This window comes from Gavialis gangeticus, unplaced genomic scaffold, assembly GCF_001723915.1.
Source record: "Gavialis gangeticus isolate Ggan-Ray unplaced genomic scaffold, GavGan_comp1, whole genome shotgun sequence".
Taxonomy (NCBI): Eukaryota; Metazoa; Chordata; order Crocodylia; family Gavialidae; genus Gavialis; species Gavialis gangeticus.
In genome coordinates this window covers 77,836,688-77,855,077 of record NW_017728993.1, presented here as the reverse complement: position 1 = coordinate 77,855,077, position 18,390 = coordinate 77,836,688, and the positions used below count along the sequence as shown (strand labels likewise).

At 39.1% G+C, this 18,390-nt stretch overlaps 1 protein-coding gene across 2 annotated transcripts in view; it reads left to right on the top strand.

The window, feature by feature from the left end:
• Positions 1–18,390, top strand: part of DENND1B (DENN domain containing 1B) — a 356,403-nt gene that overhangs the window by 332,374 nt on the left and 5,639 nt on the right. For both annotated transcript variants that reach the window (XM_019502038.1, XM_019502037.1), the window contains one exon: positions 13,455–13,531. In XM_019502038.1, the coding sequence (XP_019357583.1) occupies positions 13,455–13,531 (77 nt within the window). The remainder of the gene's footprint in view (positions 1–13,454; positions 13,532–18,390) is intronic.

Here is an 18,390-nt window from a genome sequence, read left to right as displayed (position 1 = left end):
TGAAACTGTGTGCCCTCGGTGTATTTTCATTGCTAAATCAGCAAACACAGTTGATCATGCAATATAACTGTCTTGCTGTGATTATCAAGAAAAAAGACTCCCAGATATACTTATTTTAAAAATGTAATACTACAATTAATATTGGTACCAAACATATGCAGTTTTTGGCAACCATAACATATGTCCTAATAAAAGGTCACATCTCAATTTAATATAAATTCACATACATACATCTATTTGTATACTCAGTTAATTTATCATGTATATATGCTATTATCTAAGTGCAGCCTAAAGATATATCTGCACATTCAGATGTATTCTTATGTATCCAAATACTGAACATATGCACACTTACAGTTTACTAATTTGTTTTATGCTTAGTTCTGTTTGCTCTGCCTCCTTAATTGTTTCATCTTAATACTTGACTCAATACTAGTAAATTGTACAAAGGTAGCATTAGCCCATGGTAAGGCTGCTGCGTATATGTGCTAGCAGGATTTTTCAGCAGTTACACCTTTTTTTGTTCAAGCAGGCATAGACAGCTAAGGTTTAGTCCGATACTGTTTACTAGACAACTTCTTTATTTTTGAAAACAACACATGCTGCTTTCGGAGTGATGCAGTGTATCAGAGCAGAACAACTTGAGACTTTTTTTTTGTGTCCTGTATAATGCAGGGGAAAACTAACTGTACTGTAGAAAGCAGGGGCTTGTTTACCAGACAAGCTCTGTCACTAATGGCCCCATATCTTTGGCCTGCTGAGAGAGCAGCATGTCCTGTATCCCCCTCCCCCACCCTCCCTTGAATGTCACAAGCAGTCAGTGGACAAGGAACAACAAACTGTAATCACTTGCCAAGAACTTTGGTCTTGCACAGTTCAAACAATCTGGACTGTGTGTTCCCAAAACATGGTTATCTCTGTAGTGTCACAACCAGTCCTAACTCCTATAGTTTGCTGCTGCTGTTTTTAAATTTCGCGGTTATTTGAGTCAGCTTGCAAATAACGTACTGATCTAACTGCTGTCTTTGAAAGCATGTGTACGCCCACATGTGTGCACATGCACACAAACGTGCGAAATCATTACTAAAAGCAAATGAATTGCACTCATTGCTTCACAATTGTTGCTGGACCTCCTCTTCTCTCTCTGCCTCTCTTGATTAATCTTTCTGTCTACAAAAATGTTGCCCATTGCTGTCATGTCTGGGTAGTCACTGAATAATTAGAATAGTGCTAATAGTTATCTAGTAGCTTATGCTTTTTTAAATATATATTCTAAATAGGGGCACCAGATTGGTTAAGTGGAAAATTGACTTACCTGAAGACCTCCAAAAAACCCAGTGTGAGAAAATTTTAAATGTTGTTCTTACCTCAGAAAAATGAAGCCTTTCCCTCCCTCCCAGTATAACCAACCCTTTCACATAAAATCTTTTCATAGCAGGGAAACATTAAATTCTTTGTGTTACACTTTCTGTTTCATTATTGGCCTATGGATGGAGCTTTCCGTTTCCCACTGCTGCTTTCCAAAGAGTAAATTAGAAATATCAAATTACTTATCGATTACTTCAGATAAGTATCTTATGTTTTCTTTTTTAAGTAGTATTATAAGGTAGTCTATAACACTAAAGTATTCTTCATTTCAGAGATAATTTTACAATTATTTCATTACAAGGATATTTTCTAGAGTAGAATGTGAATCTGCTTTCTACCCCAGCAAATAATAGTTTGTATGCTGGTCTGCTAATTAGTAGTTATTTCCTGTTTTGTTGATGAGGCTTAAATAAATGTCAAGGGTACAACCATGAAGATCTCCCAATTAGGCTTTACGTTTGTAAAACCCAGCCCCTTTGCTTTTGTGTGAAGATGACAGTTCCAACTGCAGCCTCAGCCTAACAGGGCTCAAGGGAAAGGATACTTCTCTGGTTTTATTGAAAACAAGGCCAGTTTGGCCCGGTGAGAATACTGGCACTGGTCACAGTGCAAAGCAGTTTTTAACAATGAATATTTACTAATCTTTACCACTGCTGTCGTGGTTGTTTTAATTTTTTTCAGATCTGCAATAGACGTTTAAAAATTAACAGTAAGTCGGAATGAATTATGATATGTAAAAAGGCTGCTGAAGCTTAATCAGAAGATAAACAATTAAATCTGTTATAATAAATGATAGTGGCTATATTGGCTTCTTATAATTTGTGTTTGGAAAATCTTTCCCAAAGAAAAGAAAAGAACACACATAATTCATCTTAGCCTAAAAGAATTGTTCTCTTTGTATAATATACATTTTAGCCCACTCTTGCTTAGGTTAGCTATTCTGGGCTTTTTGTATGTGCACAAGCTTAACTGTATTGCAAGTCAACATTAACAGATGGATTGCCCTAAGCAAGGGAAAACCACAACAACAAAATCTAGTGAAAGTGGAGGATTGAAGCTTTTTTATTGTTAAGCCTTATTAAAACCTTGGCATATACACTACTGTTAACTCATTCATGCCTTGAAGTAATAACATCTCTCTAATATTATTTACTTTCTAAGTAAATTAGGTGTCTGACATACTATGCGAATTTTCAGGTAAAACATTTTGAAAGGAACTAATTTAGAACATGAGATGCTTCAGCCCCCATTGACTTTATTCAGTCACATATTGGAGAACTTTATTCTTGAATTCCTTTAACTGAGGACAGATTTTTTTTTTTTGTAATACTTATATTAAGATACTGAGGAGTCAGTGTTATCGAATCCATTTTAACTTCTGTTCCTTACCTACATCCATGTAGTACAGATTTCTGGGTGTGCAAGTGCATAAATGCAACCATGTTAAGATTGTGCCCCTCCCCCCTACCCGAAAAAGCAGTTTCAAAGATCAAAGGAAGATCAGTTAGTTTTTATGAATATGATCTATGTAGTTTTACCATATGTAACCATTATCCTGGGTTATGTTATAGTGTATTTAAAATGGAGTATTTCAGGATTTAAACAGTCCTTATGTATTCAGTGGCTTATAAAACACTCTAGCAGATTTGCAGAGTACTGTTTAACAACTATGAGCTCATTTTATAATTAATAAGCTAGCAATGCACCCTTGTCTCTAAGGAAATGTACGTAATACTTTTACCTTTAGGCATGCAGTAACTTGTAGCCATAATAAAAAATAGGGCACTTGGATTGTAAGTGTGGATTTACCAGGAATCCCAGTGTGTCAACACTACTTTAAATACACATATATTGAAGCAACCACATGAACTCCTTTTCATGTCTATGCTGGGTCTTGAATATAGTGTTTTAAAGTGTTTTATGTGTATACTTCATTATTGAAACATGTTTACATAACAAGTATAACAAGAGACAGTTTAGATGATCCTGTTATCCTGGTTTCTCCAAATATGAGAATTAACCACATCAATTCTGTTTTCTTTTTTTTCTTTTAAAGTATAACATGCGTGTAATGCTCAGCTACATAGTGCAGTATGATAAAATGAATTAGAACTTGCACAGTTCAAGTTACAGTATGCACACTCTGGTTCCTGCTTAACAAATACAGCAAGTCCCAGGCAGGAGAGGTGTTCAGCATCTTCGGGAGAATACTGATTGCCCCATACATCAGTACCCCCCAATGGCCAGTAAAAAAAGCAACATAATCATTTGCTGCAAAGAGTTTCTGGTAGCTCACTGCCCTTCCAAGCTGGGAAGTTAAGGTGACAGTGGGTCATGGAGAGGGGAAAAAATTCTGGTAACAGAAAGGAAAAGCGGGAGAAAGGGAATTGCAGAATAATTGAGACATTGGAATGCTGAATATAAATCCAGTCAAAGAAGAAAATGCACAAATTCTGCAATGAAACACCAGTAGAACATCACAATAGGGTATACAGCTTCATAAATCAAATACAAATTAATAAATCACTTCAGTAACATAAAAACTTTGGTTCTGTGTTCTGTTGTGTTTGGCTTCAGATAAAGTGTTTGAAACAGAATAGCCACTGTCAAGATGCCTAATGCCCACTGAAAATCCAGCGTGAAGTTTGAGTAACTCTATTCCCCTTTGAATAATGTAGATAAAATACTACAATTGACAGCTGTCATGCGCACTAACGATGAATAAATTTTAATGTGTAAATTAACAGTGTGCTTAATTACTAAGCAAACATCCTATAAAATAACTTATTTAGAAGTAAACCTCAATAAATTGGTAAATTATATATTTTGGACAAAAGTGGGTATAATCTGTATACACTGTAGGTAATATTAGTTTCTTTTAATTCGGAGGAAAATATTTTGTCTTTGTATGCCAAGTAAGAGATCTTCATTCTGCAAAATGTTCCGCTTTTCTTTTAATTAAAAGTGAAAAACCTAGACAGCAAAAAATTCAAATTATAGATTACAAGAGTGCCCTCTGGTGGTCCTGATATCTTTCTTGAATGCACTAAGCATAAAATAATGGCCAAAGCTGTATGGAGAATCTTGGTTCCTCACATCAAAAGATTTTTTTAGAGACAAAAGAGTACATATTATCTTAAGAGAATTGTATTAACTAAAAGAGTTTTAGTTTCAGGTTGTGGCTCTTACTATTCTGAAGTGTTGTTCTGTCACATAAGTGTTGTTCCTCTGGAGCACACGGCTACCAAATACTGCTTAATTACATTATTCAAACAAAGCAATGCTTTTTGTAGATATGATTTCTGAACAGTGAAAATCTACTGATTTCCTTATTTTATTGAACAAACCCTTTTTGAGATGAGTGTACTCCTGCCATTCATTATGAAATATAATTAAAAGGGAAATGGCTTGTTTCAAGTATTGATTGAACAGATTCATGATTTTAAAAAATAAAGGAGCTTTTTAAAATTTTGAAAATACCTTCTTTTTTTCCCCATGTTTTTCCTTTAAGATCTTATGTCCATGAAATACAAAAAAAATACTTGGAACTAGCTACAGGACTGGTGCAAGTTTCTCTGTGGTTGAAACTTGCTTTTTTTTACATGCTATTGTTTTTATATAAGACACCTACCCCTCGTGTCATTTTGCTTCCCCATTTATAAACCACACTTAAGAACCATCTCTGCCAGCCATGAAATTTCCAAAACAAACATGGAAGGGCCAGAAGCTGATCCACTAACTGTGATGGGCCTTTGTGGCATTTAAATGAGTGTTTGGCCTTTTCAGGGAAAGTTGCCAATATACACTGCCTCACATTTATCCAAATGAGAAACCTAAAAAATGAAAGTGTGGCAGGTGCATTCTTTCGGCTTATACAGTGTATTTTAGTTCTGGAATTAATGAATCGAAAAGCCGTTCTGCTATTAAATAAATAAATAAGTAGAACCAAACTGAAAAAAAACCTACACCTTAGTGTCACATGCACGAAGGACTCCTTTTTTAAATGGTTTGAAAGAGAAATGTGCTGTATTGAGTATGGTATGAGAGAATCAGGAAAAGCTCTTTTCTTTGTTAAGTTAATTGAAATAAAAAGGAGTAGACAATATATTGGCAATTTAGTGCTGGCATCTATTTCCTGCTTTTATTTGTTGTGTATTCTTCTTTTATCATCCTACCCAAGAACAGCAAGTACAGACAGTATTATGGCTCCACCTAGCAGAAGCAAGGGCATCCATTCACCTGTTTCTTTTCTAGCTGACTATCCTTCCTGACCTAAAAGCACTGGTAGCAGCCTGTTGTCTCCAGCTTTAGCTCTCATTGTCTTATTATTCTAACCTTTCTCTCTTGCTCCCGCTCTGTCTCTTGCCTTTCTTGTAACTAAGAGTTAGAGAAAGAAAAGATTCAGTTGAAGTAGAGCAAAGTAGGGTTGTCAGGAAAAAAAAAAAAGAGGGAAGAAAGAGCAAAAGAAAATATACCTTCCTGCAGAGGACTCGTGATAAATACAATCTACACCTTCAAGAGGAATATTCCTACATGTATGGAACAAACAAGTGGATTTTATCCTCTTAAATCTTTTTGTCACGGGCTCAGAGTTGATAAGTTCGGGGATCAAGTTTGCTGTTTCCAAGGTACAAACCCCTTGCAGTAACTTTAATTTTTGTATGTGTGTACATACCCAGCTTGAGAGCTCCACCCTCAGGTTGGCTTTTCCAGAATCTATAAATCTGAAAGGGACAGAGTTGAAAATGATATAGGCTCACCAACTCCTAATTTTTATCACGAGTCTTGTGGTCTTCAGTGCTTCCCTTAAAATCCCAGCTCTGGGCTGATGTGATTAATTTGGGAATATCAATCTTAACTGTTTTAAAAATGTTTTCTGTCTCAGGGCTATGAAATAAAGCACAAAAACATGAATTCTACAGAGCAAAAAAATGAGAAGGCAGATAGAAAACCCCAGCATATATTACTTTGGTTAAACCTGTCATGATTTTCATGTCAATTACATCTCAGTTCCCAAGAAATTGTGAATTCTGAACATTTGGGTTCGACTCTCACTGCCAAAACTATGAACCTTTGAGATCTATCATGGAAGCCTCTTTGTTTCCAGAGCCTTCATGCTTTCCACTTTCCTCACCAATAGGGTTTTATCCTGCATTTACAAAAGAATGTGGCTTCCATGACCATTATTGCCATTACTAATAGGTATTTTTTTTCTGTTCCCTCTGAGAGGAACTTGCATCTAATAACCTTTGTTTCTTACCACAATATCCTAGCCTGCTAAAGCAACAGAGTCTTTCTGCTATGGGGCTTTAGATTCAGACTGCTTGTTTAGAAGATACTTTTCCCATTCTCCTAATATATTTTAGCCCAAATTACAGAGCTATCCCCAACCATAACTCCATTGTAACACTGTTTTTTTCTGGAGATATATATATATTAATCATTTAATACATGGCCAGTAAATGAGAATCTGGAAATATATCTCATTTGTTTATGATGTAATTTCCTAGTTGGGCATACAGTGGTGGGCATTTCTACTATTGCAAGGCTCTTTGATATCAAAGGAAACACCACTTCTTTCCAAGCAGGGAACCTGCTCTGTCAATTGTGGGTCTGTGATCTTCCATCATCACTATCAACAGGATTTTGACTTTACTGACTGGCACTTCTGGCCCTGTATCTGATCTTTTACAGTCCTGAAAGCTTCCAGCAGCTCCAGGTTCTCATAATATGTGACAACCAGATTATTTGAGCCTTTGTGAACAGTAAAGATGTTACCAGAATCCCTCTGTTCCTTTGTATAGCCATACTTCTCATTGCAGAATATAATCTTGACTTTTCTCCTCCAGGTATTGTACCTGTAAGGTACAGCCATCACAGAGAACAGGCATAGGATGAGTCAGGTAATAACTGTAACAGTAACCATCACTGTCAAATGGAGCTCACACCCTCCAATGTTTTTAGGAATTTGATACTATCTGGGCTACATCCTCCAGCCTACTCTTATTTTAGTTCTTGCTAATTTCTAGAAAAAATCTCCAGGTTCATCCTTCAGCTTTGCAAACTATTTACAATCCCAGGGAAGGTAGAGAAATTGATTCTAATTCCAATGCTCTTTTCATCTCCTTGCACATGGACATAGGTGCTAGCAAGTGACTCTAGGGTTTCTAACTGCTAATAGAGCCTGTAAGCGGGTTGGTGTGCCTGCTGTCTTGAATGCTGGCTTTACTCCCAGCCAGTCATCTTAACACAGACAATTCACTGAACAAACAAATAAATGAGTAAAGAAAAACTTTTAGCCTTTCTCCAAGCCATAGGAGAGTCCCTTTCACTCTGGCACATTCCTAGTAGCGAGTTTATCTAGGTTCCAGTCTGCCTTTTGGCCACAAACTTCTCCTTCTCCCAGCTCACTGCTCTCTGCTCTCCTCTCAAGGCTTTTAGTGGCTAGAGGGATACTTCCTGGATAGCTGACTGCCCACAACTGGTTTTCTAAAACATGTCTGTCCCCTCTTAAAAAACTAAGCTGCCCTGTTACGGAGCCACATTTGAATCTTTGAGGCACCTATCCCTGCCGTTATAATGAAAGTTCTCTTAAGGTCATGTTTCCTATTTCTGTCCAGATACACCTCCCCCCTACCCCCTCAATTACACTCATTGGGTGTTTATACATGTGCTCCAGGAAGTGTGTATAGGGGGGAGGCAGGGGAAGCGGTTGAATTAGAGCTCCCAGAGCATCATGTGTATCAGTGTCCTCACACTGAAAAATGGCAGCAGGGGCACTTTAACTAAAACTCGTCAAATGAGCTTTAGTTAAAGCACCCGTGCTGCCATTTTTCAGTGCAGGGACGTTGATGCACATGATGCTGGAATCTGCTGGAGTGTGCCAATTATGCTTCAGCAGACTCGATTAATCAAATCTGCTCCAAGGCATTATAGTAGTGCATCAGAGCAGCCTCAATGTACGTGTATAGGCGCTCACAGATTATTTTCCCCTAAGTTCTTTGTTTCTTTCATTGACCTCTCCCCATTCTTGACTTTGTTCTGGTCATGCCCTTACCTCTATTTATTGAAGCTTCTGTTTCTGAGACTCTGAAAATCTTTGTTAGCTTACAGTCATCATTTCTCAAGTTACCCATTTGTTGGTTGATTATAACAAAAGGCAGAAGGTTACTAAACTGTAGGGTTTTGCAGATAGTATCCTCTTAATTAATCCTTTTAACTTAATATCTAGGGAAACCAGCTACATCCAAACTATCCTGGTGCCATTTTTGAGTGAGGCATCATAGCTTTCCATTGTCAAAGCAGGAGCCATGATTCTGAAATTTAGGAGGTGTCCACTTGTACAATATGTCTGAACTTCATCTAGCATTACCAGCTGGATCTGACCTTTTCAACTCTCACATACTAGTTCTAAGCACTATATTAAAATAAAGCACTTTTTTGGTTAGTAAAATGGAAAATGTGTGGTACACTGGAGAAGGGAAAATTTACTCGAGCACAATTTTGTTTGTATTACCTTTGTCTCTTCCTCTCGTCCTTCTCTATCATTCTCTGTACCTTGATGAAATGTAACCCAAAGTTTTTTCTCTCATCTCTTTATTCATTATTTTAGTCTGAAAATTTGGACCTGGAAAGAAAATGGCTGGGTTGCCACTTAGATAATACACTTAACTGATAGACAGTCCTTGTTTCTGGGAGGCGCAGCAATAATTCTGTCTTCAGTTGCACTTGGAGGGTAGGGTGGGAAAAGTAGAAATAGACTGATAACAAGTAGAAATGTTGGTGACTTCTTTTCTTAGTTAGGTTTTTTATTCTATATTAGCCAGATGGAAACTGTACTTATTATATTTTCTATGAAACACAGTAGCTATCTTATCTTGAAATGGTATGCTTGTTTATATATTGGGTAGTCAGAAAAAGTGAAACTTTATATGTGCCCCTGGTTATCAAAGGACTATTTGGTTCTCACTCAGGACAATTAACGGCGATAGCCTTATTAAAGTGCCTGTGTTTGTACTGATCAATAAAAACCTTGTTCCCAAAAAGGTACATTTCTGAAAGCTGCAGTATTAAATAAAAGCTGACATTTCAAAGATTGACTTTCATGCTCTGTCAAAAATGTAACAATCTAACATTTAAATCCTTAGCATTTAGCTCCTTCATTTATCATATTATTGCCACAACGAGTTTATTTAACCACCAAGTTTATTATTAAATGTGTAAGAGAACTTTTTTCCTTTTGTAGCTTTTGTTATTTTAGTTGGTTGTGTCCATATTTATAGTTATTGCCATAACCTACTCTTTATGGTTTCCCAGATCCCAGCATTTGTTTCAAGCTTGTAGACTGCAAACCTCTTGCAGGTGGAGGCTTGCAAGGGAGTATAGTTAAGAGAATTATGACTAATCTTCCATAGTCTTGTTAAAATTACATAAACATCTTAATTTGTCTTAGAAGAAGTGGAAAAGTGAAGAAACAACAATATCAGATATTAGTCACCAGGCCACCAATTGCAATATTCTGTTGATCTTCCAGGGGTGATTAATGTCATAAGCTATTGTGGTGCCAACAGAGATTGATACTACTGAAGGCTTGGGGCTGAGTTAGTATGGCTTATCCCAAATCAAGTTGACAGAACAAGGAGCAATGGGCTCACGCTGCAGCAAGGGAACTTGAGGTTGGATATTCAGAAGAATTTTCTCACGAGGAAGGTAGTAAAGCAGTGGAACAGGCTACCCAGAGAGGTGGTGGAGTCTCCATCCTTGGAGGTTTTGAAGACCTGCCTAGACAAAGCCTTAGCTGGGATGATCTAGTTGGGGCTGGTTCTGCTTTGAGCAGGGTAATTTAATGGTCATAAAATCCCAAAAGAAGGTTTAGACTGAATATAAGGAAAAACTTCTGCATGGTTCATGTGACCAGACTCTGGAATAGACTTCCAGCAGGGATGGTGTAGACACCTGCCCTGGAAATCTTCAGAAGAAGACTGGACTCATACCTTGCTGGGGTTATTTGACCCCAGCAGTCTTTCCTGCCCAGACCAGGGGGCCTGGACCTGATGATCTCACGAGGTCCCTTCCAGCCCTAAACTTGGGTGAATCTGTGAACTGCAATTGTTCCTCCTTCATACCTTACATGCAAGCCTATTGGACAATTCAGGGAAATGCTTTATGAAGACTGCCACCTATTCACATCTAACCATCCTGAACTCTGTGTTATCTTTTATATTTTATATTTCACAGAGAAAGGAGAATGAAATGGAAGGAAAAAATTCATTAATCTAAGAGAGCCAAAGATATATGGGGACATCTAGAGATTCTTTTTTACTCTACTGAGATGAGAAAAATGCAGAATGCCCAAAATTTACACACGTACAGATTTTAAACATGGAGAGCTTGATATGTAAACCAGATCAATTAGCAGAAGCTAAATAATATAGTAATTGTAAGAAGTTTGTTGATTCCCATATAGAAACAAAGACGGTATGAAAGCAGTCTATTAAGACTTTATAAAGTTTTTGTGCAGCAAGAAAGGAGTGTTACAATACGGTTTCTTGTGGTAATAAATTTAAACGGTCTGGTTGTTATTAAAGCACTAATCAGGAAGGAAACAGAAGTCTGTCCTTTTTTTCATAAAACGGTATGAAAAAACTGTGCACACTTCAAAATGCAGAAAAGACAGAAATTAAAAGCTTAAATAACTGCAAACAGCAGGGTACGTCAGTAATGGAAGGCTTTCTTAAATGACTTTGACAGTTTTTGCAGGTGCACATACTATGTCACTTCATCTGGTAGAGCTTTGAAAAAGATTTACAGTTCTCTTTTTGGAATTTATTAAGAGTTTCTTTTTTTCTTTTTCCTTCTTTGCAATGTAGTCTGAACATACCTCTCCCTCATAGTCATTTTTATTACAACTATGAGAGGAGAGTTACATCTATTTAAAAACATATGTTGCTTTTTGCCTCAATGGCTAGCTCATGAAGCTGTAAACTCCAATGAGTGTGGCTGTTTACCTCAGGATATACTCCTATTTTAGGTTTCTTTCTTTTTAGATCTTTTATCAAGATCTAGAATCAAAAGATTTCTATGTAAACCTGTAATGGGCAACAAAAAAGGAAATATGTAGACAGCAAGAAATTTCTAATTATTTTTCTTGGCTTCATGCTGGTATGCTCAATCATACTCTGCTGCCCTATATTATGCTATTTCTACTGGTGTCCACTGACATACAAACATAATACTTTCAATAGACTGCTCAAAGGAGCTGAGACATGGGTAACTATTAAGCTCGATGACATTTGCCAATTCTAACTAGTTTATTCAGTTCCTGTTTCCCAAAGACATACTTCTTTGCTGCTGTATTTGGTCTTTAAAACTTTTTTATTGTTTCCAGAAGACAGTTATTGCAATCTCATGGAACTTTATTCTGGCAGGAAAATACTTTAATTGTCCCAACTCTGAAAAGCGCTTGGACAGGTGATAGCCACAGAAAAAGATATGTTCCAAAAGACATTGTCAGTGTATCACTGACTATTACAATTAGTCTGAGAAGTCAACAGTTCATTATTACATTTGATATTGACTCTGTATTGCATTCTGTCCCTCACTTTGATATTAGTTACAATGTAAGATTTAGTATGGATTCGTTGCCTGATTTCAACTTAGCTGACCATACTGTTTCTCTCATTCTTATCAGTGGACATTTGCTTTTAGACATTAAGGATCATATGTTTCCTTTCTGTAGCAAGGCAATGCAGAAAAGACTAAGAACTTTGGGAAAGGATTACAACAATTATTGACATAAATTAAATATCTGTTGATAGTCATTTTTGAAGGGGAAACTAGCACAAACCTGCAGTGGGTATACCCAGAGATACTCATGGAGGAATAAAAAAAAAAGAAGCTTCTGTGGTGCGGTATAGGAAGAGCATACTTTGTATGTGACATCATCTGTAGGAGGCACACTGAAATCTTCAGTGAGCTTTCCTGGAACCTTGTAGTGTTAATATTAAGGCCATATTTTCCCACCATTAAGCCCTTCTGGAAGGCTTAGACATTCAGGGGCTTTGGTTTTGTTTTCGTTTTTTGCCATAAGGAGGTATAGATGTTGGGCAGAAGTACTTCATAATAGTGTATGAAGTTTTTAAAAAAATAAGCTGACATCGAGCATTTTAGATTCACACCTATTTCACCTACATGATGTCGTTAGACCATAGTCAAGTTTCTGAAGTTTAAAAAACGTTTTTTTTCTTTTGTGTGGAATGATGTTCTTCATAGATTATACAGTTTCTAATGTTATGTCCTCCTAACAGGAAGCAGAAATGCGTAGAGTTTTGAGGTGGATTTAATAGCAAGCTACTACACTTCGCTGTGTACACCAAAATGTTTGGCTTAAAGCTTTGGTTTAGGTAATTGTGACGTGTTCAAGTCCAGTAAAACATTTCAGTGAAAGTCTGCACATGCTAAATAAGGGCTTACCTATACAGGGAATGTAGTGTGCATTAAGCTAAGGTGTGAATTTACAGAGCGCTAGCTACTTCACACTAACTCTCCATAGGGATACTTAAAGTGCACTAAAATGCAAGGTTGCTTTAAAAATGGAATGAACTGCATTGCACAAAGGCACTCTCAGTGTACGTAAAATGTTCCCCGTTAGGTAATTGACAAAAGGAGTTAGTGAGGAGTACCTAATTCACTGAAATTTCACCCGTGGTGTACTGCATATTAACTTCCCCATGTAGACCAGTTTTTAGGCGCATTCAGAAATTCTTGGTTTGTTTAATATTCCAGACTTTTCTCCATCTGTCTTTGCCTGCTGTTAATCAATGTTTTGGGTGAATGTTAAGTTCTTGGGCCATAAAGAAAAACAAGTTGCCTTGTTCATTCTTTCATTGGTGTTTGTTGAATTCTTCACATTATCCCATCAGAATCTCTACAACTCTGACTACTCAGTATATCACACTCCTCACCAAAAGTTTAATCCTGGTGAGTGGTCAGAGTCTTTATTGAAAGATCGTTGAGTCAGACTGAAAATGAGCAGCAATGGAAAAAGCAAAAAACACAGACAAAAATATTAATTTTTTATTTTCCAGACCCGTTTCAACTCACGCTTTGGTAATCATGACTTCACCCTGGATGAAGATGATGATGAAATAGACAGAAGAAGCAAGTGAGCTCCCTATCTACCTATTTTTGTTTGTTTGTGTGTGTCATGACGTAGGGTCCCCAGGGATGGCCGTGATGACACTTGGGCTCCATGACCATTCCTGTTCCACCCTGTGGATCCCTTCTAAGCTTGCCTGTCATATCTTGTTGGTTGATATAATAATAAGTTGGAAAGCTGCCCATGAGTTTGTATGGTCACGGTCCTGCTGAACCCCACTAGAACCTGTTGATCTTGGATCCATTGCCAGATCTCACTCAAAGTCAGCGATTCTCGAGACACCCTAAGCCTTATGAGCTAGATGCATGGCTCCAAAACTGACCTTTACCATGCCCCATGCCTCACAGATTTTACTTAAATGTTGTCCCTTTTTGATGAGGCCACAGTCTAGCTTGGCCTCCTGTTGTCACTGGGCCCTTGGCCCCAGTAGCCATGCCCTCTTGGGGTCCCTTCACCTCCTGTATCCGCGGTACCCTCACTGGGGTCTCTCGACCCCCTGTAGCAGCATCCTTTGGCACTGGGCTTGCTGCGGCCCTGTTGTTGTGCCCTCACTGGCACTGCGCTCACTTTAGCCCTAATGAGACCTCCTCCTTCCCAAATAGCCTCGTCCCAGTCCACTGGATTCAAATAACAACGTAAATACAAGCCCCTGTGCTATAATGTAACAGCAGCAATAACATTGGAGATCACACTCTGCCCCTTTGAGGCAAGCTTCTCCCTCAACAGTGTGTGCCTCCTAGCCCCAGATACTTTAGGAGCACTTCGAGCCCATTAGTCTTACCAGCAGCAGCATAGGCAATCAAGCATCTGGGAGTAGCATTTCTGCAAAAGCTCCTTCCCCCTGGCTGCTGACAGAGACCTAATCCCCAGCTATTTCCTTCCAATCAGCTGACCAGGTGCAGGTGCCAGCTAATACCCTGATTAGTCTGCTACCAAGGAAACCTGAAGCTGTGGAGCCCTACCAAGCTCTCAGGGCTCCCTAGCTAAGCTGCCTCTGCTCTCGAAGGAGCAGGCACACCTTAGTGCCCTGTGACAGTGTGCACATGCGGTGGGCAGGAAAGGAGAGAGCAGCATCTATCCAGCAAATGAAAATGTAAATGAGCTGAATTCATTTGATTCAATATTTTTCTATTTAGGCTCCCAGAATTACTCTCAACTGGAAAGAAAATCTTAAATACTCTAAAATAATATAAAAATAAAAAACCTCCACTGGATACCGGGGAAATTATTATTATTTATTTGTATTGTTATAGCTCCTAGGAGACTCACTGGTGGATCAGGATCCTACTGAGTTGGCCACTGCACAAACAAGACAAAGAAACAACCCCTGGCCCTGAGAGTTTGCAATCTAACACAAAAGATAAAAGTGGGATGCAGGTAGATAGCTAGAGAAGTAATAGGAAATAATTGGCCTGTCCCTACAATGATGGGGGTGTAGGTTGTAGCCGTGTTGGTCTAAGGACAAGGGCAGACAAGGTTCTTTGGGTAAATCTTATATGTTTTATTAGACCAACTTAAGTAGTTGGGGGGCAAAAAATTTTAAGCAAGCTTTCGGGTTTAAAAACCCTTCGTCAGGCTAAGGAAGTTTCTGCAATCGGTGTGTGCTCTTCCTGGATGGAATGAAAAGTAAAGAAGCCAGAGGCTGGGCTGCTATGCGTACAAGACAGGTAGTCAGTGAAGATGTAAATTGAGGAGTCAGTGAGTGAGAGACAGGCTGGGTTGCGGGGGAGAGAAGGGGGATGAATAGTGGAGAGGTACCTGGGGAACCCCTTCATCCCCCTTCTCTTCCCCTCCCCCACCCAGCCTGTCTCTCACACACTGACTCAGTTTACATCCTCACTGACTTCCTGTCTTGTATGCATACCAGCCCAGCCTCTGGCTTCTTTACTTTTTATTCCATCCAGAAAGAGTGCACAACTGCAGAAACTTCCTCAGCCTGACGAAGGGTTTTTAAACCCAAAAGCTTGCTCAAAATTTTTTTCCCCCCACTATTTAAATCGGTCTAATAAAAGATATCAGATTCACCCAAAGAACATTGTCCACAATGGTGGGGAATTTAATGGCAGCCTTCAGCTACCTGAAGGGTAGTTCCAAAGAGGATGGAGCTAGACTGTTCTCAGTGGTGGCAGAAAGAGGAGCAATGGTATCAAGGTGTAGCAAGGAAAGTTTAGGTTAGGTCAGGGGTGGGCAAAATATAGCCCATCAGCTGATTGATCTGGCCCACAGGGGGGTGCCTGCCAGTTGATTTAATCCATCCCATGGCTGCCCCCATGGCGCTTCACATGGGGGCAAGCCCAGCCTGTGGCAGCCCACACGGTGCTCCAGCCCATGCCCACTGGCCCAGCTGCAGCCACCTGGGTGCTGCTTCTCTCCATGGGTGACTGAGTGGGTGGAATGCAGGTGGGAACTGGAGCCAGAGCCCCACACGCTGGGACAGGAGCCACCCAACTGAAGCTCACAGCTGCTTTCCACCCACCTGGCCACCTGTACTGGGAAAGCACAGTAAATGGAAAGCAGCTGGGAGTTGGAGCCAGAGCCCTTTGTGCTGGGGCAGAAACCACTTGGCTGAAGCTTCCTCCCAGCCAGGAGCAGCAGAGCAAGAGGAGAAGCCACTGCTGGAGGCAAGGGGAACAAATCTGTACCCAGGCAGCTGCACCTGCATCAGGAGCAGCCCGACCAGAAACTACATGCTGGCTGGGGCTGGAGCATGGTGGGAGCAGCTAGGGCTTGGCTCCATGCGGGGTGCCATGGAGGCAGCCATGGACCACACCATGTAGGTGAGCTCTGCTGCATGTGTCCCCTATCCCCTCCTCCATCCCCTCGGCCCTGGCTGGGAAGAGGCTGGATAATCATCTATCTGAGAAAATTTAAGAACAGCAAAGCCTCCATCTGTGCCAAGGGGTTGGACTGTATATGACCCTTGAGGTTCCTTCCCAACCGTATGATTCTCTGAGACGTATCTACAAGAGAATTGTATGTCTGTGAGTCATCAGTGATTGCAGATGAAATATCCAGACACAAAGTGTACCAGAACAAGTGGAGGGGACCACAGTTGGAGTCCTGTGAAACTTCACAAAAGGTGGAAGTGGAATGAATCACTAAAGGGAGCACTAAAGGAATGATTAAGAGGAGGGATCAGAACCAGGAGTAGAAAGCCCAGGGAGGACAAGATTGCAAAAAGAAAAGAGCTTTGTTGATTGTGTCAAAAATATCTGATTGATCAAAGAGGATGAGGGTGGACTACTGCTCCTAGGTTTGTCTATGAAGAGGTTACTTGAAATGTTGGCGAAAGTAACTTCTGGTGATAGTTGTTTTAGTAGAATGGAAAGGGAAGAAGAGGACAGATGGAACTAGAAGAAAAAACTCCAGACAGTGATTTTAGATGGTTGAGCTTGTAGGTGATAAGGAAAAGGGCAATGACATAGTAGCTAGGTGTCAACAGTGGTCATTTTTAAGATGAGATATGATTAAAGCATATTTCTGTTGTGAGGAGAAAAAGCCAGAGGATAGTGAAACATTAAAAAGCATAAGGAAGGAGCTGAGAATTGATGTGAGGGATTTCAGAAGATGGGTTGCGGGGCTCACTGAGGAAAATGACGTGAGAAGAGGAGCACAGGGAAGACATTTTTGCATTTGTGATATGAGAGGGAGAGGAGGCTGACAGGAAGGAGAGGCTGACTTAGGGTAGACAAAAGGTCATGCTTTTTTCTGTTTTTATTTTCTCTTGAAAGAAATCAGCAAGATTCTATATACAAAAAGCAGTAAAGGCAGAGGAAGAAAAAGTTTGAGGAAGAGTCAAATGTAGTAAAATTATGGCCAGGCTGACTTTTGCCATTACACCTCTGTTCTCTCCCTACATTCTGCCATCTTCTTGGGTAAACAAATCTACTTTTCCAGCTAAACTGAATCCCATACTCGTGATCAGGGATCCTGTTTTTTTTCAAAAATCCCAAATTTTCTAATTTAGAAAAGTAACCTAAATTCCACATTTTTCCATGGTACCACTATATCTATCTAAAAAATGAAACACCACTATTATGTGTGTGTGTATAGATAGATCTATCTATCTATATATAGCTAGATAGATCTATCGATCTATCTATATCTATAAATATAGATCTCTCTCTCTCTCTCTCTCTCTCTCTCTCTCTCTATATATATATATATATGTATGTATGTATGTATGTATGTATGTATGTATGTATGTATAAATAGTGGTGTTTCATTTTAATCATGAAAAATGTGGATTTTGAGTTACTTTTTTAAATCCTGGTTTTCTCTGATAAAAAATACCAGATTCTCTGACTAATATCTATCTATCTATCTAATCATGGGAAAATGTGGATTTTTGGATTACTTTTTTAATTCCTGGCTTTCTCTGATTAAAAAAAATCCCAAATTCTCTGATTAAAAAAATAACCCAAAATCCACCTTGGTCCATGATTAAAATGAAATGCCATATAGATAAATATAGATATATTTATAGATATATGTATCTATACATATATGGTGTTTCATTTGAATCATAGAAAAATGTGGATTTTGGGTTGTTTTTAAATCAGAAAATTTGGGAATTTTTTTAGCAGAAAAAACCAGGATCCCTGATCATGAGTATGGGATTAAGTTTAGTTGGAAAAGTAGATTTGTTTACCCAAGAAGATGACAGCATGTAGGGAGAGAATGAGGTATAATGGCAAAAGTCAGCCCGGTCATAAGTTTTCTAGCATGCCACAGTGTAAGTCAAGGACCTAAAGAAGCATGTGTTAGGAGAGGTACCAGTCGGGAATTGACAGGATAAAGTTTCATAGTTTCTAGGGTCGGAAGGGACCTGAGCAGATCATCTAGTCCGACCCCCTGCCATGGGG